The sequence below is a fragment of the Mya arenaria genome, chromosome 5 (genome assembly GCF_026914265.1).
Source record: "Mya arenaria isolate MELC-2E11 chromosome 5, ASM2691426v1".
Classification (NCBI taxonomy): Eukaryota; Metazoa; Mollusca; class Bivalvia; order Myida; family Myidae; genus Mya; species Mya arenaria.
This window is the reverse complement of record NC_069126.1, coordinates 43,363,682-43,383,391: the sequence shown is the minus strand read 5'-3', so window position 1 is coordinate 43,383,391 and position 19,710 is coordinate 43,363,682. Positions and strand designations below refer to the sequence as shown.

Below are 19,710 nucleotides of genomic sequence, written 5' to 3'. Positions count from 1 at the left end.
CTGCACACTGACAGGACTTTTTTCAGTTGCCTGCACACTGACAGGACTTTGTTCAATTGCCATAACACTGACAAAACTATGTTATATTGCTTGCACACTGAAAAAACTTTTAGTATAGATACACAAACAACAAACAGTGCACCATCTAATAAAATCAATAAACTTCCTTAAGCTCTAAAATCAAATACCAGAACACATTGAGCACCTTCAACTAATATTATCACCTTTACCCTCTAGGACAACATCACCTTTCTTCTAATGTTAATAATATTTTATTTTTTTTTATATAAGTTATAAGTGAATAACACTATCCACACAGAAGATAAGAATGTAGCATCTGCATGAACAATAATCTACATGAAGTTCAATGGAAAAGTCTGATTATTAAATTTATTACAGTAGAAACTCACTAAACCGGACATGGTCCGGACTGGGCAAAATTTCCGGTTTATTGAGGATTCCGGTTTAGTGAGGATTTGATGTACGGCGTTTGTTTACTCAAAATATTAACTGAGTTAACCTTTAGAGGGTAGTTGAAAACTTGAATAAAATGAAAACAATAGGGACAGTTCAATTCTTCGATGTTTAGACAGAGGTTGAGACATGATTAAAGCACATGCAAAAGTGATAAACAAAATTAAACATTTCTGCGTTTTTATAATCATCTTTTTTTCCAAGTCTTGAAATAAAACAACCTGCGAAAATGACCACTTCATCACCAATCAAAGTTCTTGATTTGAGTAACAAACAAACAAATTATTCGATTATTTGTAATTCATTACTTGTTAAGTATGTTTGATAGTTTAATTAACGCACTGCTCTAAATTGATTCAATCATTAAAGTCTTTAGATAAAACAACCCTCCAAAATGATCACTTAATAACCGTTTCTAGTTCTTTATTTTCTGCAATAAACAAATTAATGTTTCAATCAATTTTCATTTCACAAGTTTGATTATCGTGCGGCAGTCAATCCACATCGCAATCATCATAATCAATTATCACAGGTGCAATATTTAACGACGCACCGGCTGTCAAAACAAAGTGACACGCGATTCGCGAATTCCGAATACACAAAATCATTTTGACATGTTTAAACAAATATATGTCCGGTTTTGTGAGGTAAAATTACGTTGACAACTAACAAATTTTCTCGATTTTTTGTCCGGAATTCCAGTTTTGTAGGGATTTTTTTACATAGAAAGTAGAAGGGGAAAACCAGGACTCTGGAAAAAGTCCATTATCCCGAGGATTCCGGTTTTGTGGAGTTCCGGTTTAGTGAGTTTCTACTGTATAAAGAAAAAATGAAATTTCTTCTAAAGAATAAAGTGTATAATAATTATTTGAATCTATAAACCTAAACAAGAGGGCCAAGATGGTCCTATATCGCTCACCTCAGTAAAACTTTGTGCTACAAATTTGTTTATAATTAAAGGGCAATAACAGGGATTTTGCTTCTCTGATGTATGAAATTGTAACCTCGAGAGTGTTAACAAGGTATTTCCATATTTGGGCTCTGTGACCTAGTTTTTGACCCCAGATGACCCATATTCGAACTGGAGCTAGAAATCATCAAAACAACCTTTCTGACAAATTTCCAAAATATTTGGGCTGAAAATATTGCCTCGAGAGTGTTAACAAGGTTTTTCCATATTTGGACTCTGTGACCTAGTTTTTGACCTCTTATGACCCATATTCGAACTTGAGCTAGAAATCATCAAAAAAAAACTTTCTGACAAATTTCCAGGATATTTGGGCTGAAAATGTTACCTCCAGAGTGTTAACAAGGTTTTTCAATAATTGGGCTCTGTGACCTAGTTTTTAACCCTAGATGACCCATAATCAGACTAACGCTACAAATCATCAAAACAACTTTTCTGATAAATTTCAATGATATTTGGGCTGAAATGTTACCTAGCGAGTGTTAACAAGGTATTTCCATATTTGGGCTCTGTGACCTAGGTTTTGACCCCAGATGACCAATATTCAAGTTTGAGGTAAAAATCATCACAACAAGTTTTCTGACATTTCCAGGATATTTGGGCTGCAAATATTACCTCTAGAGTGTTAACAAGGTATATCAATAATTGGGCTCTGCAGGGATGATAACAGAGCCAAAGTGCCAATCCTGAAAATATCTGCGTGGGGTTCAGGGGGCCGCTTAAGGCCCCTGATGGGTCCAGTATTTCAGGGTTTCTAATACCCTTTTTTGCCTTAGAATAGTGTTCAAGGAGTACACCTTTCGGTTTGGTAGATATAATTATGTTCAACAGGAGACATCCGCAATCAGAACAATTATCAGGAATCTTAGCAGTGAAGTTTAACACCTTTGTTTTTAAACAAAGTTAAATTTACTTTTTTACCTGAAGTCACAGGCATAAGACATGTACCTGACATTTTGGTTCAGTTGTCCACTTCCCATAAAACTCAACTGGCTATGATCAAATGCCTGTGTATGAATAGTCTACACTGTGGGATGTTTGATAAATAATAATGAACAGCATATCAATTATCAAGCTTGCAAATGTTTATTGTAAAAGTGTTATTTATTCAATTTTTATATATCATAAGAGTATTTATTCCATTATCTGCACATTTTATGAGAATATAATATTATTAATTATTATATATATTATTCCAAGTAATATCCAAATGGGACTGTAAATGCTTTGGCAGGGTAACCGTTGTGGACATGGTGGACTGTGTCACCATCAATGTCTATGAGGCACAAGTTGACGTATTCTGGTTTCCAAGCCAGATTTTTTCCCCTCATGGTGTTACAGGTGTCCAGTAGACAAACTAGATTGTCCCACAGCAGTTTAAGTCTCTCAAAACAGACTTTCAAATTCCTTGAAAATTGATTCAGAATCAGCCCTTGTGATTTTTAAGGAGGACAAATGTCTTAACACTATTTCTTTCTCTATAGCAGAAAAATAGCTGCAACAGTTTTCTCATTGTGTGTGTTTGTTGACTTGTCTAAATTCAAATAAAACCGAGTTTCATGTAACTCCTCCACGAGTTCATCATTGAAATGGCTTGCCACTCCGTAAGTCATCTTATATGATTCTGAACACCTTTGAAGTTTTAATTTCGCTGAGAGCTTTTGTATCTATGGCAAGTGTCTTAGGTAAGACTCACTACATGTGGTGCCAGGGAGTATGGAAGGTCATGTTCAGCCATAAATCCAAGTATCATGGCGGTCATTGACAGGAACAACTGGTGTCTGTTCATCCCTGACTTTTGGAACCATCAACATACCTGGAGATACAACAATAGAAATTAAATCTCACTCAAACTGGGTCCTCAAGAAGTTTTGTTGAACTGTCTCAAATAGAAAATAAACTGACTGCTCCTACTTAATATATATTACTACTACAAAATATTAATTCATTTTTTTTTTATTTTAACCAACCCAATTTTCATTTGAACCTTCCATTATGGTCAACAGCCACTTCTTATTGAGAACAATGCTTCAAACATTATGAGAACAATAAAGAAACGGTTTGCAGCGTAAATTTCAATCGGCCAAATAAAATTTGTAAAATAAAAATCGTTTATCATAACACAATCCGAATCGGGATGTCCGAAATATTGCTACACGCGCAAAAGCCATTCTCAGTTTTAACACATTTTATTAACTTTAAAAGAAACGTTTCGGGAATTTCTCTTAAAAATAAATAGCAAATATACCTTTAAATCGACGAATCGATGTTTTTAGAAGTTGGTGGTAGTCGTGTTTTTTCCAATACTCGTTTATTCGTCTTCGTCGTCTGTCATATCCGGATACTGTCTTATAGTCCGATCGGTAATTTCCGTAATCACCCGATGCTATCTTAACCAATCATATAGCTCGATTGCCAAGACGTAAATAGGTTCGTTAATTTCCGGCTTTAAACTTCCGGAAAACTCACCTTTCGTACCCATATTGTTCGAACTGGGGTCGAATCGCCCCCTGTTCCCCTCCCTCCCTAGAAAAAACTCAACGGATTTACATATATCTCAAAATCGATTCGTGAGGCCTTAAATCCGGAATTCCGGATTAATCCGGAATTTTATCATCCCTGGCTCTGTGACCTAGTTTTTAACCCTAGATGACCCATAATCAAACTTGACTTAAAAATTATCAAAACAACTTTTCTGACAAATTTCCAGGATATTTGGGCTGAAAATGTTACCTCGCGAGTGTTTACAAGGTATTTCCATATTTGGGCTCTGAAAATGTTGTCGCGCGTGTGTTAACAAGGTTTTTCCATATTGGGCTCTGTAACCTAGTTTTTGACCCCAGATTTTTGAACTTGAGCTAGAAAACATCAAAACAACTATTCTGACAAATTTCCAGGATATTTGTGCTGAAAATGTTACCTCTAGAGTGTTAACAAGGTTTTTCAATAATTGGGCTCTGTGACCTAGTTTTTGACCCCAGATGACCCATATTTGAACTGAAGTTAGAAATCATTGAATCAACATTTCTGACAAATTTCCAGGATATTTGGGCTGGAAAAGCTACCTCTAGCGTGTTAACAAGGTTTTTCCATATTTGGATTATGTGACCTAGTTTTTGACCCCAGATGACCCATATTAGAACTTGAGCTAGAAATCATTCAAACAATCTTTCTGACAAATGTCCAGGATATTTGGGCTGCAAATGTTACCTCTAGAGTGTTAACAAGGTATTTCAATAATTGGGCGCTGTGACCTAGTTTTTAACCCCAGATGACACATATTCAGACCAAGTAATTACTGAGACAAACATCCTGACCAAATTTCGTGACAATTGAGGCAAAAATGTGACCCCAAGAGTGTAACAAACTAAGTGTGGACGGACGACAGACGACGGACAATCATCAATCCTAAAAGCTCACCCTCAAATTTATAAAATTTAAAATCTATTCCCTTGTTACTCAAAATAGAAAGTAATGAATCTCCAACAAAAAGGGAGACCATATAGCAGGACTTGCTGCCCTTGCTTAAGAGTAAACTTTATCAGTTTTAACCAAATGTATTTATAATAACTCACAGGGTAAGGCCAATTTTTCTCCAGGGGCATAATTTGAATAAACAGGGTAGATAACCAATCAACAATGTTACAAACCAAATATTGCATTAGACTTCATAGTATTTGCCAAAAAAAGTTTTGTAATTTTTCCTTTAGGTTGCCATGGCAACCAGAGTTCTGCATGGAATTAATTTCTTTGAACAATTTTGAAAAAGCACCAACCAATGATCATTCCTATGAAGTTTCATCAAAATTGTCCAAGGGGTTTAGTAGATGATGATGATTATAACCAATTGTTGATGCTTTTCCTTTAGGTTGCCATGGCAACCAGAGTTCTGCTTGGAATTAATTTCTTTGAACAATTTTGAAAAAGCACCAACCCAAGGATCATTCCGATGAAGTTTCATTAAAATTGTCCAAGGGGTTTAGGAGAAGATGATGATAATAATCAATTGTTGACATTTTCCTTTAGGATGCCATGGCAACCAAAGTTCTGTATGGAATACATTTTTTTTGAACAATTTTGATAAAGCACCAACCCAAGGATCATTCCGATGAAGTTTCATTAAAATTGTCCAAGGGGTTTAGGAGAAGATGATGATAATAATCAATTGTTGACATTTTCCTTTAGGATGCCATGGCAACCAGAGTTCTGTATGGAATACATTTCTTTGAACAATTTTGATAAAGCACCAACTAAGGATCATTCCTATGAAGTTTCATCAAAATTGTCCAAGTGGTTTAGGAGAAGATGATTATAACCAATTGTTGACATTTTCCATTAGGTTGCCATGGCAACCAGAGTTCTGCATGGAATTCATTTCTTTGAACATTTTTGAATAAGCACCAATCAAGGATCTTTCCTATGAAGTTTCATTAAAATTGTCCAAGCAGTTTAAGAGAAGAAGATGATTATCACCAATTGTTGATGCCGAACGACGGTCGACAGACGCCGGACATAGACCAATCACAATAGCTCACCTTGAGCACTTTGTGCTCAGGTGAGCTAAAAACAAAAGGAGTTGAATATAAAGATAAGTACCGGTAGTAATGTTTTAACACAAAAACTATAAAAAATAAAGAAGAAAATGGTCTTTTTTTATAAAGGCAGATGAAGCAAAATTCCATAAAATGTTTCAGTTAACCCTTCTCTTGCTAATTGCGTACATTGACGTTATGTTCAGTCAATCAGCCAACTGCTAATCGCGTACATTTACAGTTTTTGACCCGGTTTAAAAATAGCGTCCACGTGACTACCTTGAATGCTTTATGACACCAAACTGATATTTCATTGGATTGTAGAAGTGTAACCCCATCTAAAAATAGCAAATTAGTAAAAAAAAATCATATTTTTAGGCCGTAATTTACTATTTATAGACTGAAGAATGAAACCACAATTCACTGCGCAAAATCCAAAATGGCAGCGCCCATCGAGTCGGACGACGAGGCCGAATTAAGAGCTATTTTGACGGATTCTTCATCCGATAGAGACTTCGAAGGATTCGAATTGAACGATCTATTTAATGCTAGAACGACAATTTCAATTACCCAGGCCGAAACGTACTTAGAACCAGCGATTGATGTACAAAATGGATGGATTAGGGAGGATTCGCCCCCGCTCAATTCACCCTTCGTTGGGAACACCGGATTAAACATAGAATTACCTGAAAATTCCACCGCATTGGACTTCTTTAATTTACTTTTTACTGATGAAATGTGGGATACATTAGTTAATGAGACAAATTCTTATGCAGATAGGCAGTCACTAAATGTGTTGAGCCAATTTTCTAGACAAAGAAAATGGGAACCTGTGAATATTGACGAGATTAAAGGTTTCATCGCGTTGGTTCTTGCTATGGGTTTAACGGAAAAACCCGACATAGTCGATTACTGGTCAAAAGATGAAACACTTTCTACACCATTTTTTGGCAAGAACATGACAAAAGATCAATTTTTACTTATTCTAGGTAATTTGCATTTGGTGGACAACGACGTTGAAAGCACAGATAGGCTGTATAAGATACGTCCATTCCTCAGTATGTGTCAAGAAACATTTCAAGTCTATGATCCTGAACAAAAACTCTCCATGGATGAAGCAACATGTCCTTTCAAGGGAAGAGTGGTTTTCAAAGTTTACAATCCACTAAAGCCAAATAAATTTGGAATAAAGATATATCAGGTGTGTGAAAGTTCAAGCGGATTCTGTATTTGTTTTGACGTTTATGATGGTACTCGGGGTGCTGCTTTGTATTCAGAACTTGTAGATACAAATCCAGACTATGGACAGACCACTTAACTTGTTGTAGGATTGTTAGCTCGGCGTGGACTCTTGGACAAAGGACGCATTATATATGTTGATAATTACTATAATAGCCCTACACTTGCCGAGGAACTTGATGCGCACGACACTTACATTTGCGGCACAGTTCGTGTAAACAGACAAGGAATGCCCAAAGCTTTTCCATCTGTGAAGCTACAGCCAAATGAAACTGTTTTCAGAAGAAAATCTAATGTTCTGGCTCTGAAATATCACCAGAAAAGAGATGTTCATATGCTTTCTACATGTCACAATGCAACACAATCCGTGTTAGACAAACGAAACCGAACAACTGGGGACCCAATCTTCAAGCCTACTCCAATAGTCGATTACTGCAAGAATATGGGCGGAATGGATTTGTCTGACCAAATGCTACAGTATTATAATAGCCTAAGACAGGAAAATGGTGGAAGAAACTTTTTTTCCATAAATTTGTTGAATTTGTTGACATTGAATGCTTATAAACTTTATATGAAGTTCGGCAATTCAAGTGCTAAATGGTCCACTAGAATTTTCGGTCATTGCTTGTCGCAGAACTTGTGAAATCAGCACCCAATGCCCCAAAGCCAAAAAGAACTTTGAAGGGTTAATAGAAATAATTTTAATTAAGAATTAACTGGAATAAGGCCCTTGATGGTCACAATTTGAGCAAAATATTTATTTTTATCTTACCTTCATGCTCAACAGTTACTGAAGAAGACACTGAAGAATCTGTTCCCAATGCACACTTGTAGGTTCCACAATGGCTTATCTGGAAGCTACTGAGGACATATCTAAAGTAATTGACTGATGCATCAGATGCATCTACAGTATATGATGTAGGTGGGGTACACGTAAAGACTCCCATAAACACACTGCATGAACCAAGTACAGTTCCATCCTTATCTGCGATTGTGACGGAGGTAGCTTTATCGCTGTTACTGCAGGTCAATGTCACCGAGCTTCCAGTCTGTACTACATATATACTGCCTGAGAAGTTGCCAGATGCTGTCAGGTTTACATCCCCTAAAATTAAAGTCAAAATACATATATAGTGAGACAATCAATAACTAACTGCTAAGCAATGCAAACGTAGTTCAGTGTTCAATGAAATTTGATTTGAACATGATCGCCATGGCCTATATCGCTCATCTATGTACCCTTCTATTGGCTGAATTGGACTAATGTGGCAAAAAATTATTAAAGGACACTTAAAACCCATTCACAAACATTCTCACCATGTTTCATGAGAATCCAATGAACAAAAAATAACTAAAAAAGTTCCATACATTTTATGTTTCTTTTGCACAGGATTTCTCCTCAACACTGTCAATATGAAGTTTAAAGTCAATACCTTTTAAAGAGTTATGGAGAAAAGCGTTGTTATCCGGATCTCCAAGGAAGGATGAACAGAAAGACAGGACAAGGTGACTGCTATATAGCTGACCCCCACCAAGTAGAAAAGGTATAATAAATAACTATAAATATAATTTCATAGTTTTATTTTTATTTCTTCCGCCGACTAGTTATTGCTCCAATGTAAAGAAGAAATTAAAATCAGTGTTTGATAACCCATATCTCAGAACCAACTGGTGTACCAATTGTCATTCATTATCTTTTTACTACAAAACCTTTTAAACCAGTCAAAAATACGCAGGAAACAGAACACTGGTACCCATAACCATAACAACGTCCCATCAAAAGTGAACGTTCGGTCAATGTCATAAACCTTTGATTTTGAATTCTTGCGATTTCTTCAGCAATAGAAATGTTTGACTACAAATACATTCCAATGTTTATGTTTGTTATTTGAATCAAACCATCGAGAACTTTAGGCGTTTATATTGTGAAATGTTTGTAGATCTAGCATGTTATTCGTGATTTGTGGAATGAATGCGCAACTTTGATTAAAATAAGGAGACAGAAATTTGTGGGTTGTATTTGTCAATAAAACGTCGCTGGTGCACATCGTAAATTGACAAGGATGAATTTGATTACAGCGCAAACAAGAGCTGTCGTAAGACAGTGTGCTCGACTACACGGCTTTGACATAGAAGTAAATACAATAATCATGTATGTGCCTGTCAAAAACTGTAAAAATCAATTCAAAATGTAAACAGTGACCATAACTCTCAGGGGCCCAAGACACAATTTTATGAAAGGTCTCTATAAACTCTTTATATATACCAAGTTTGCTCACAATATGTCAACCCTTACTAAAGTAATTTAATACCAACCATTTTTCTATTAATACAGTAAAACTGCGATCGCTCGAGGACACCGGGGACCAAGCCAAAACCTTGAGCGATCCGACGTTTCGATATGACCCGAATTTCAATTTTCCAGTCTGTTATGAAATAACTTTCAGTGTATTTTAAGTTTGGCGTTGTCAAACCGACAGTTTACTAAGACACCAATTATGTGTTGCATTGTGGAAATCACTCATATGTTCAAATGCCCTTATCAACTTATAGCTGTCATGCATAAACAGTGATTTAAGGTTTTTCACACCTTATCAAAATGCCTTGCAACTGTCATTGCAATTTTTACAACTTGGGAAAATTTTAACACCAAGCAATTGTTTGTTTATTTTGGAACAGGCGTTCCTTAAAGTGTGAAATTATGACCTCGAGGGAGCTATAAGGTTTTGTGTATGATTAGTGTACTTGGGACCGACTATATTGCTCAACTCCTTGACATATTTAGGTTCCGATGCAGCGTTGTATATTTTATATGAAAATAGAAGGAAAAAAGTTCAGGACCAAGCTCCAACTTCGAGGGACTGCTGGTTCTCGAACGAACGCTTGTTCGAACGACCGCAGTTTTACTGTAGTAGCTTTGACCTTGACCCTATGGGCCTCAAACACAATCCCATGAAAGGTCCCCATGAACTCTTCCTATATACCAAGTTTTGTCACTGGATGTCAAACCTACCTAAATTATTTGATACATAAGATGACTTTGGCTCTGCCCTCCCACAAGCCCGCCAAACAATGACACAAGTCATTCTTGTTTTCCCTTTGTGAAAATCTGGTTAAGAATATAATAATGTGCATTGTCAGAAGAAAAAAAATAAAAAATAATAATAATCAGGGGCCATAACTTGTATTAAGGATAATATGGAGTTATGTAACCTTATTGTGTGATGGCCCTGAACAATTGTGTGAAGTATTTTGTCAATTGAATGAAGAGTATAGAAATTATTAATAAATTTCCCTACCTACCTTAAAACTTTAACCTAAGTTGCAAAGTCAATCAGGGGCCATAATTTGTATAAAGGATATTGTGGAGTTATCTAACCTCATAATGTGATGGCCCTGAACAATTGTGTGAAGTATCAAGTCAATTGAATGAAGGGTATTGGACTTAAAAGAGAAAGTCCAAACTTGCCCTAAACTTTAACCTAAAACTTTTACCTAAGTCAAACAGGGGCCATAACTTGTATTCACCCTTTTAGCACATAGAAAAGAGGCCAGATTACATCCCCAGTCAATAGCCAACTTCTGATAAGCAGTCCTTATCTGTATAGGCATTTTAGGAGATTTGCGAATGAGCAAATTAATAAAGCAGTATGACCTTAAAATTAATATTACCCCAAATAATTGTGGCAAAATCTTTGTTATGTGAATACATTTTTATAGATAAATAAATTATCTAATAAATGGTGTCAATTATGAAATATTAAATTATTTTATTTCATCCGTGAATGCATGCCCAAGATGGAACTGTAACATTTCTTTGAAATGTCATAATTGCATTAAATCAAAGGGTAAAAATGCTGGGATGGACATAAATTTTATTACCTCTATCATAAACAAGATGGCCCTAAATCGCTTTAAATAGAGTAAAAAAGTTTAACCTTCGTTATCAATATAGCTTGTTTCTCAAAGAATATTGAACAAGAGCTGTCACAGTATGCGACAAATGCCCCTGAATGTGACATTGACCTATGAACAAGTACATGAAAATTGATCGTGCCATTATGTGTCAAATACATATGGAAGTTATTTTAAATTGCCTCTGAAGATAAAAAAAATACCACCCATACTTGACAGCCTACACTCTTATGTCCTCATATTCAGCATTCCATTGTGAATAAACACTTAGTGCATCTTTCACCTTAGAGGTAGGGACATGGGTCTTGCACACGACATGCCGTCTTGGAATGTTGAATACATGTGGCAAGTCATTTTAAAATCTGTCGATACAAGAGAAAGTTACAGCCCGGACACGACAGCCTATACTCCATGTACTTATATGCAGCATTCCATTGTGAATAAACATCAAGTGTGACCTTCAACTTAGAGGTAAGGACACGGCTCTTGAACGGGACATGTCGTCTTGGTATGATGAGCAAATGTGGCAAGTCATTTTTATATCTGTCACAGGGCAGGGCTGGCGTCAGATTCCCTTGAAGGGGGGTTGCAATCCTGAGCCCCTGTGCCTCCTCGATTTTAGTCCCTGCTGACAGACACCGTTGGTCAGCCTTATATTGATTGAGTTTGGCTGATATAGTTTCTAACACAGAGACTTGTTCAAGTTTTCCATTCGTTTATTTTGTGCATAAAGTTTCTTTTAACTCAGAGATAACAAATAACAAGTAACATTAATCTAATTGTGAATTCAGTATAAAAGTTTGTTTCATGTACTGTAATATGACATCTTCATATGTGGCCAGACTATTCAGAAGCCTTTTTGTTATGCCACTGTGGCTACGGTTATGCCATTTCTAAGAATTCCGATGTTTCCTAATTGAAAGTCAAAAAATCCAGTCTAGTTCCTCCTCACTTTTTTTCTTATAAAATTCTCTATAAGTACCTATTTACAAAAATGTCCTCTTCTAATGAGAAAATGGTAGGAGGGAACATATTTAATTCAACCAATTAAAAGACCTTTAACAAATAAGGAAAGGGCACTATGGCCAATTAAAACTTATAATATAATCATGCAAATAAGACAAGAGAGTAAGACTTGTTAATTACTCTAAAAACTTTGATGTCTAGGTGCCAGATGGCTTACTGCACCATACAAAGAAATGTGCTAAAAATACTGAATAAACAGTAAGCCAAAACGAGATTAAACAATTGCAAAAAACAACAATAGTCCAGACTCAATCCATATTATCATCTGGCTTTTCACACTCCTAAAGAAATATCAAACAAAAATACTAAAACTGCAATTCCAGAAATAATGTCAAGAAGTCTTTTGAAAAATAAAAACAACAACAACTGACACAATAGAAAATTAGCAAATTGAAGAATTATGCATTAAAAATATTCAAATAATTTCATCTTAAAATTGCCTTACTACATATCTGTCAATACAAGAGAAAGTTATAGCCCGCACATGACAACCTATACTCTATGTCCTTATATATGCAGCATTCCATTGTGAATAACACTTAGTGTTACCTTGACCTTAGAGGTAGGGACACGGGTTTTGCACCAAACACGTCGTCTTTATATGTCAAGCACGTGTGACCAGTCATTTTAAATAATGTCCATACAAGAGAAAATTACAATCCGGACATGACAACCTAAACTCTATGTCCTTATATGCAGCAATCCATTGTGAATAAACACCTAAGTGTGACCTTGACCTTAGAGGTAGGGACACAGGTCTTGCAAGTGACATGTCGTCTTGGTATGTCAAACACACGTGGCAAGTTATTTTAAAATTATGTCCATACAACAGAAAGTTACAGCCCGGACATGACAACTTATTATCTATGTTCTTATATGCAGAATTCCATTGTGAATAAACAATAAGAGACCTTGACCTTAGAGGTAAGGACACCGGTCTTGCACACGACATGTCGTCTTGGTATGTCTAACACATGTGGCAATTTATATTAATATCTGTCCAAACAAGAGAAAGTTACAGCACAGACTGGAGTTATTGAGCCAGACAGACAGAGGGACAGACGAACGGATTTGGAAAACATTTAGTATTACCTTGACCTTAGAGGTAGGGACACGGGTCTTGCATGCATCACGTCGTCTTGATATGTCAAACACATGTGGCAAGTCATTTTAAATTATGCCCATACAAGAGAAAGTTACAGCCCGGACATGACAACCTATACTCTATGTCCTTATATGCAGCAATCCATTGTGAATAAACACCTAAGTGTGACCTTGACCTTAGAGGTAGGGACACGGTTCTTGCACGCGACACGTCGTCTTGATATGTCAAACACACGTGGCAAGTTATTTAAAAATATGTCCATACAAGAGAAAGTTACAGCCCGGACACCACAACCTATACTCTATGTCCTTATATGCAGCAATCCATTGTGAATTAACACCTTAGTGTGACCTTGACCTTAGAGGGAGGGACACAGGTCTTGCACGTGACATGTCGTCTTGGTATGTCAAACACACGTGGCAAGTTATTTTAAAATATGTCCATACAAGGGAAAGTTACAGCCTGGACACGACAACCTATACTCTATGTCCTTATATACAGCACTCCATTGTGAATAAACACTAAGTGGGACCTTGACCTTTGAGGTAGGGACACGGGTCTTGCACGCGACACGTCGTCTTGGTATGTGGAACACATGTGGCAAGTTATTTTAAAATCTGTCCATACAAGGGAAAGTTACAGAGCCGGACGGACGGACGGTGCGATTTTAATATGCCCACCTTCTGGTCTATTATCTATATTAAAGTTATGGAAGCCAGAACTACAGAGAAATAAACGGTGAAAAAACTAGTTTGTTTAGATTTATGTAGAAAGGGATGTTACTCGCGTCATCTTGATCGGGTTTATACCGGTTAAAACAGCAGTTGAAGATCGGGATACAGTGTATCGTAAAGCGTTTATTTTAAATTTTCATTATTGTACGAATAAAATTATTCAATATTTTTTTGTATAAATCAATAATTAAACATGCAAATAAAGACGCATAGCTGTGCACTATCAAAATACTTCTTGTCAGTGGTATGATAAGGTGTGAAAAACTCTGCCTTTAAGCAGTTTAACATACCAATAGTACAAACTGCCGGTTAAAAGTCTTGTTTCTTCGCATGTAAATGCTACTTTCTTTATACTTTCCTGTAGGGTTTTACATTTTGAGAACAAACACGTACAATATAAGGTTTTTGCTTTACAAAACTTTTCATTCTTGACAGGTTATCGTTAACAATACACCGTCAGAAAGAATATTTTGCTTTGTATATATAATAAGTATTGCATGGTTTTAAAAATAACAATCGCCAACAAACATTACGTCACTGTCAACAAACATGGCCAATATTGGCAGACAATTCTAACATTTTTTCTATGCGTCCTAAAACCCAAAACATAGATTAAATAAAAAAGAATTCTCGAGTTTTTCACATATTTTTTCGCCTACTTCTTATAACCCCTATTGTCTTTTAACCAGTCAGTTACGGTATTTGTCAACATTTTTCTCACTTTAACTTTAGTTTCACTTTCACCGTATCATCTAGCTCACACAGTTTATGACATTACAATTGGACAACTTGCACTAATGTCATTGTCATTTATCACAAGAATATTAAACAGTGAAGCCATTGAATGTGCTTTTGCAAACTGTGAAAACATAGTAAGATTATATTTAATTACATAATCCATTAAATATTTAATTAACAAAATAAAAATCATGTGGTGACGCTAGTGATGGGCCGATGATCGATTATAATCGAATATTGATCGGAAATCTTCAAAATCGGCGATAATCGATTGTAAATTATCATAGTCGATTTTCGCGGAACATCAAACAAATTTATCAAGGGAGGTTACTCAGTATTCATTTACGATTTTTTTATCTTGCCGACATTTCCGTTCATTTTTCTTTGGGTACAATTCGTTAGAATGGCAGACGACAATGACGATATGCTGTACAATTATCCGGGTGGAAAAGCAAAATCCAAAGTCTGGCTCCTTTTTGCATTTAGAAAAATCAAACCAGGACCTCCAACCAAAGAAAACCTTGACATAAGCAAGGCGTATTGTTGCCTTTGCAAAAAGGCTTACGCAAAAAAGGTATACAGTAACTAGATCACAGGTGATGAGCAAGAAGAGATGTAGAATGAACCCATATCTCATTGACCAGACAATATTTCCAAACAAACATTTACTGATAGATTCATTCTGGTGACTTTGAAATTTCTGATGTATACATTTCATTTTAATGTTTTTTTCATTTTAACTTTTTTTTTTAAATTTTCTTCTGTTTTTGTTAGTTTCCTGAACAATAAATATGTAAGTTCTATTCTTTGGTTTATACATTAAATACAGCTTACAGAGACGAAGTGATACCCATTACCTTCAAGTATATCACTAGCAACCACTGCTCTATAATATCCGATTATAGCCGATGTCTAATCAGTTGATGGTCTCGGATTGTAACCGATAATCGATTGTAAAATTCAACCGATTGCCCATCACTAGGTGACGCATATTTTAACACCACCAACACACGAAAATTATTGTCCAATGAATATTTAGGCTTTCACAGTCATAGAACTTCACAGTAGGTTGACCACAATTATGTCCAATAATTGTCCTTTCTATAAATATATCCTTTATTCTAAGCTGATCAAGTCAAGGATCCTTTATTTCACTCATACAAATACAAATATAGATAAATGAGGTAATATCACATGATGCATACATATATAGATTTAATTTCTTACATTACAATTTTTTGACAATTAAAAAATATTTTATATTTTACTGCTGATTAACTTAATCTAGTACCTGAGATTGTGTTGGCGAAAAAAGGTAGCAGCATGTAGAATAGTATCTTTTTGATTGTTACCTCCATCATGGGAATCATCTGAAAAGAAACACCAGAACATCTGATCTCTATACTTGAACAGTGTGCAAAATTAACCTTGACTTACTGGTAGCCAACAGGGCTACCAACTTTGATATTTCTGTAGCCATGGCCAGATTTCCATAGCCCAGGCCCCACTGGTTAGCAGAAAAACGCATCTTGAGTAACAGGGCTTCTTAAAGCCAGCTATTTGCCGGTCTGGACCGATTTTGACTTTGCCGGACCAGTTCCAGTAACAGAAAATGGCTAAAAAAAACATCCGAAAATTGTGGGGGGGGGGGGGGTTCAAGTCAGTAAAAACTAGAGCTATCACTGAAGGTGATTAATACCCCCGAACGCCGCCCTGATATGAAATTGCTGTCAACTTTATTTAATGGACTATCGTCAGTTATTCATTTTTTGATTATGTTATTAAAAGTTAGCAAAAAGGCTTTAAACAATATTGGTGATGCTAATACTGAGATGTTAATACTGATATATTTGTACACAGAATATACCATTGCCTATGACCATCTATAAATGAGTTAAGTTACTGTTTTTCAAGTTATGCTCCGGACAAGAAAATAGTAACAAAGGGCAATAACTCTGTAATTGGCTGAAATAGAATTGCGGTTCCTGTACACTGCACTTCCTCTCATTATGATCTATCACTGTATGTTTAATATGGCTTATTTCGCACGCAAATTTTCCCAAAATGTCTCTAGGGTCTTTTTCCCAAAATGGACAGAAGATGACCTGAGGCGTATGTTTGAAGTTGTTGTTTAGTGATGTTGATGCTTTTGGCCATCATTTGTTAAAAAGATTTAACAACTTAACACTTCTGAATGATTAAATGAACTCAAGAAAAATTGCCGGAAATAAACTGAATGCAAATAACAAGAGGAAAGAAGAAAAAAAATACTCACCAGTGATATTGATGATTGATAATTAGGGCTTTGTATTGCCAGAGAAAAGGCGATCTGATTCGAATGGCGATCTTTGACTTGTGATTCACGAATCCATTTACGATTTACTTGGTATAAAGCAGTACATAATTATTTTGAAAGTAAATGAAAAATAAAAGAATAAAAGCTTCAGTTTTTTTAAGGTTAACAACATTTCGTCACCTTAGTGCAATAACTCAATAACTGCATATAGATATAGAAGCAGATTTTTAAACTTTTTTCATTTACACAATACACACTCAATTAGCTACACTCAATCTTAGCTACTCAATCTGCTAAATTACATATAATGCAACATAACCTGCATAAGTCTTTTTTTTATCGAAGTTTTTGGAATATATATAGCGCTGGATTTGATGTTTTTGTTGACAGGAATGCCATGTTAAAAAATAAATGATAGCTGTACATAAGTTTCGCATTCTATTTTATTATTGCACAATCATTCACCCTTTTTAGACTATCTGCGCATGCGCGCAGGTATTCTTAAGACCACAAACTCCAAAGAACTACTTCTATTCATGTCGTTTTAACCCATTTTTTTGTCTCAATGTTTAGCAGAATGACGTCGAAACCATACAAATAGATTGGTCGTGTTGCAGTCCGAGTATGAGTTTTTGCTTGTTCAGCTATTTCCGCACTGTAATTATGTATCCCGGCGTTTTATTTTTAGCAGAATATACCTATTTTTAGATTGTTATATTTATCAGATTAATGAGGGTCAAGATAATGGAGGCTCTGGTAGGAAGATAACATACACAGGGATGATAACAGAGCCAAGTTGCCAATCCTGAAAATGTCTGCGTGGGGTTCAGGGGGCCGCTCAAGGCCCCCGATGGGTCCACGGCAGAGCCCTGTTGGGGGCCGAAGATTTCCGTATTTCAGGGATTCTAATACCCTTTTTTGCCATAGAATAGTGTTCAAGGAGTACACCTTTCGGTTTGGTAGATATTATTATGTTCAACACGCGACTTTCACAATCAGAACAATTATCAGGTATCTTAGCAGTGAAGTTTAACACCTTTGTCTTTAAACAAAGTTAAAAAAAATTTTTACTTTTTTTACCTGAAGTCACAGGCATTAGACATGTACCTGACATTTTGGTTCAGTTGTTCACTTCCCATAAAACTCAACTGGCTTTGATCAAATGCATGTGTATGAACAGTCTACACGGTCAGATGTTTGATTTATAATAATGAACAACATATCAATTATCATGCTTGCAAATGTTTATTGTAAAAGTGTTATTTATTCAATTTTTATGTATCATAAGAGTATATATATTCCATTTTCTGCACATTTGATGAGAATATAATGTTATTAATAATTATATATATTATTCAAAGTAATATCCAAACGGGACTCAAATGCTTTGGCAGCGTAGCCGTTGTGGACATGGTGGACTTTGACGTATTCTGGTACCCAAGCCAGATTTTTTCCCCTCATGGTGTTACATGAGTCCAGTAGCACACAAACTAGATTGTCCCACAGCAGGCTTTCAAATTCTATCAAAATTGATTCAGAATCAGCCCTTGTGATTTTTAAGGAGGCCAAATGTCTCAACACTATTTCTTTCTCTATAGCAGAAAAATAGCTGCAACAGTTTTCTCATTGTTTGTGTTTGTTGACTTGTCTTAGTTGAAACAAAACCGAGATCCATTGACTCCTCCACATGTTCATCATTGAAATGGCTAGCCACTCCCGTAAGTCATCTTGTATGATGCTGTACACCTTTGAAGTTTTAATTCGCTGAGAGCTTTTGTTTCTTTGTATCTTTGGCAAGTGTCGTAAGACACACTACTGTGGTGCCAGAAAGCATCTTCAGCCATAAATCCAAGTATCATGGCCTCTGGATTGAATTGTCAGTCATTGACAGGAACAACTGGACGCACTGGCTGAGGTATCTGTTCATCCCTGACTTTTGTAACCATCAACATACCTGGAAATACAAATTACAACTATAGAATTTAAATCTAACTCAAACTGGGTCCTCAAGAAGTTTTGTTGAACTGTCTCAAATAGAAAATAAAATGACTGTCTCTACGTAATATATATATATTACTTCTACAAAATATTTATTCATTTTTATTTATTTTTTAAATTTGAACCAAACCAATTTTCATTTGAACCTCCCATTATGGTCAACAGCCACTTCTTATTGAGTACAATGCTTCAAATATTATGAGAATAATAAAGAAACGGTTTACAGCGTAAACTTCAATCGGCCAAATTAAATTTGTAAAATAAAAATTGATTATTATGACACAATCAGAATCGGGATGTCTGAAATAATGCTACATGCGCAAAATTCATTCTCAGTTTGATCACTTTCTATTAACTTAAAGAGAAAAGTTTCAGGAATTTCTCTTCAAAATAAATGGCAAACATACCCTAAAAATCGACGTTTTTAGAAGTTTGTGGTGGTCATTTTTTTTTCCAATTTTCCAATACCCGTTTATTCGTCTTTGTCGTCTGTCATATCCGGATACGACTATCCGGATACTGTCTTCTAGTCCCATCGGTAATTTCCGTAATCACCGGATGCTATCTATATAGCTTGATTACCAAGACGTAAATAGGTTCTTTAATTTCCGGCTTTATACTTCCGGAAAACTCACTTTTCGTACTCATATTGTCCGAACTGAGCTCGAATCGTTCCCTGTACCCCT

At 35.8% G+C, this 19,710-nt stretch overlaps 1 protein-coding gene across 9 annotated transcripts in view; it reads right to left on the bottom strand.

The window, feature by feature from the left end:
* LOC128234262 (mucin-5AC-like) overlaps nucleotides 1-19,710 on the bottom strand; it is a 141,779-nt gene that overhangs the window by 108,797 nt on the left and 13,272 nt on the right. For all 9 annotated transcript variants that reach the window (XM_052948383.1, XM_052948387.1, XM_052948389.1 and 6 more), the window contains exons 2-3: nucleotides 16,022-16,100; nucleotides 7,985-8,317 (exon numbers count right to left, since the gene is read on the bottom strand). In XM_052948383.1, the coding sequence (XP_052804343.1) occupies nucleotides 7,985-8,317; nucleotides 16,022-16,100 (412 nt within the window). The remainder of the gene's footprint in view (nucleotides 1-7,984; nucleotides 8,318-16,021; nucleotides 16,101-19,710) is intronic.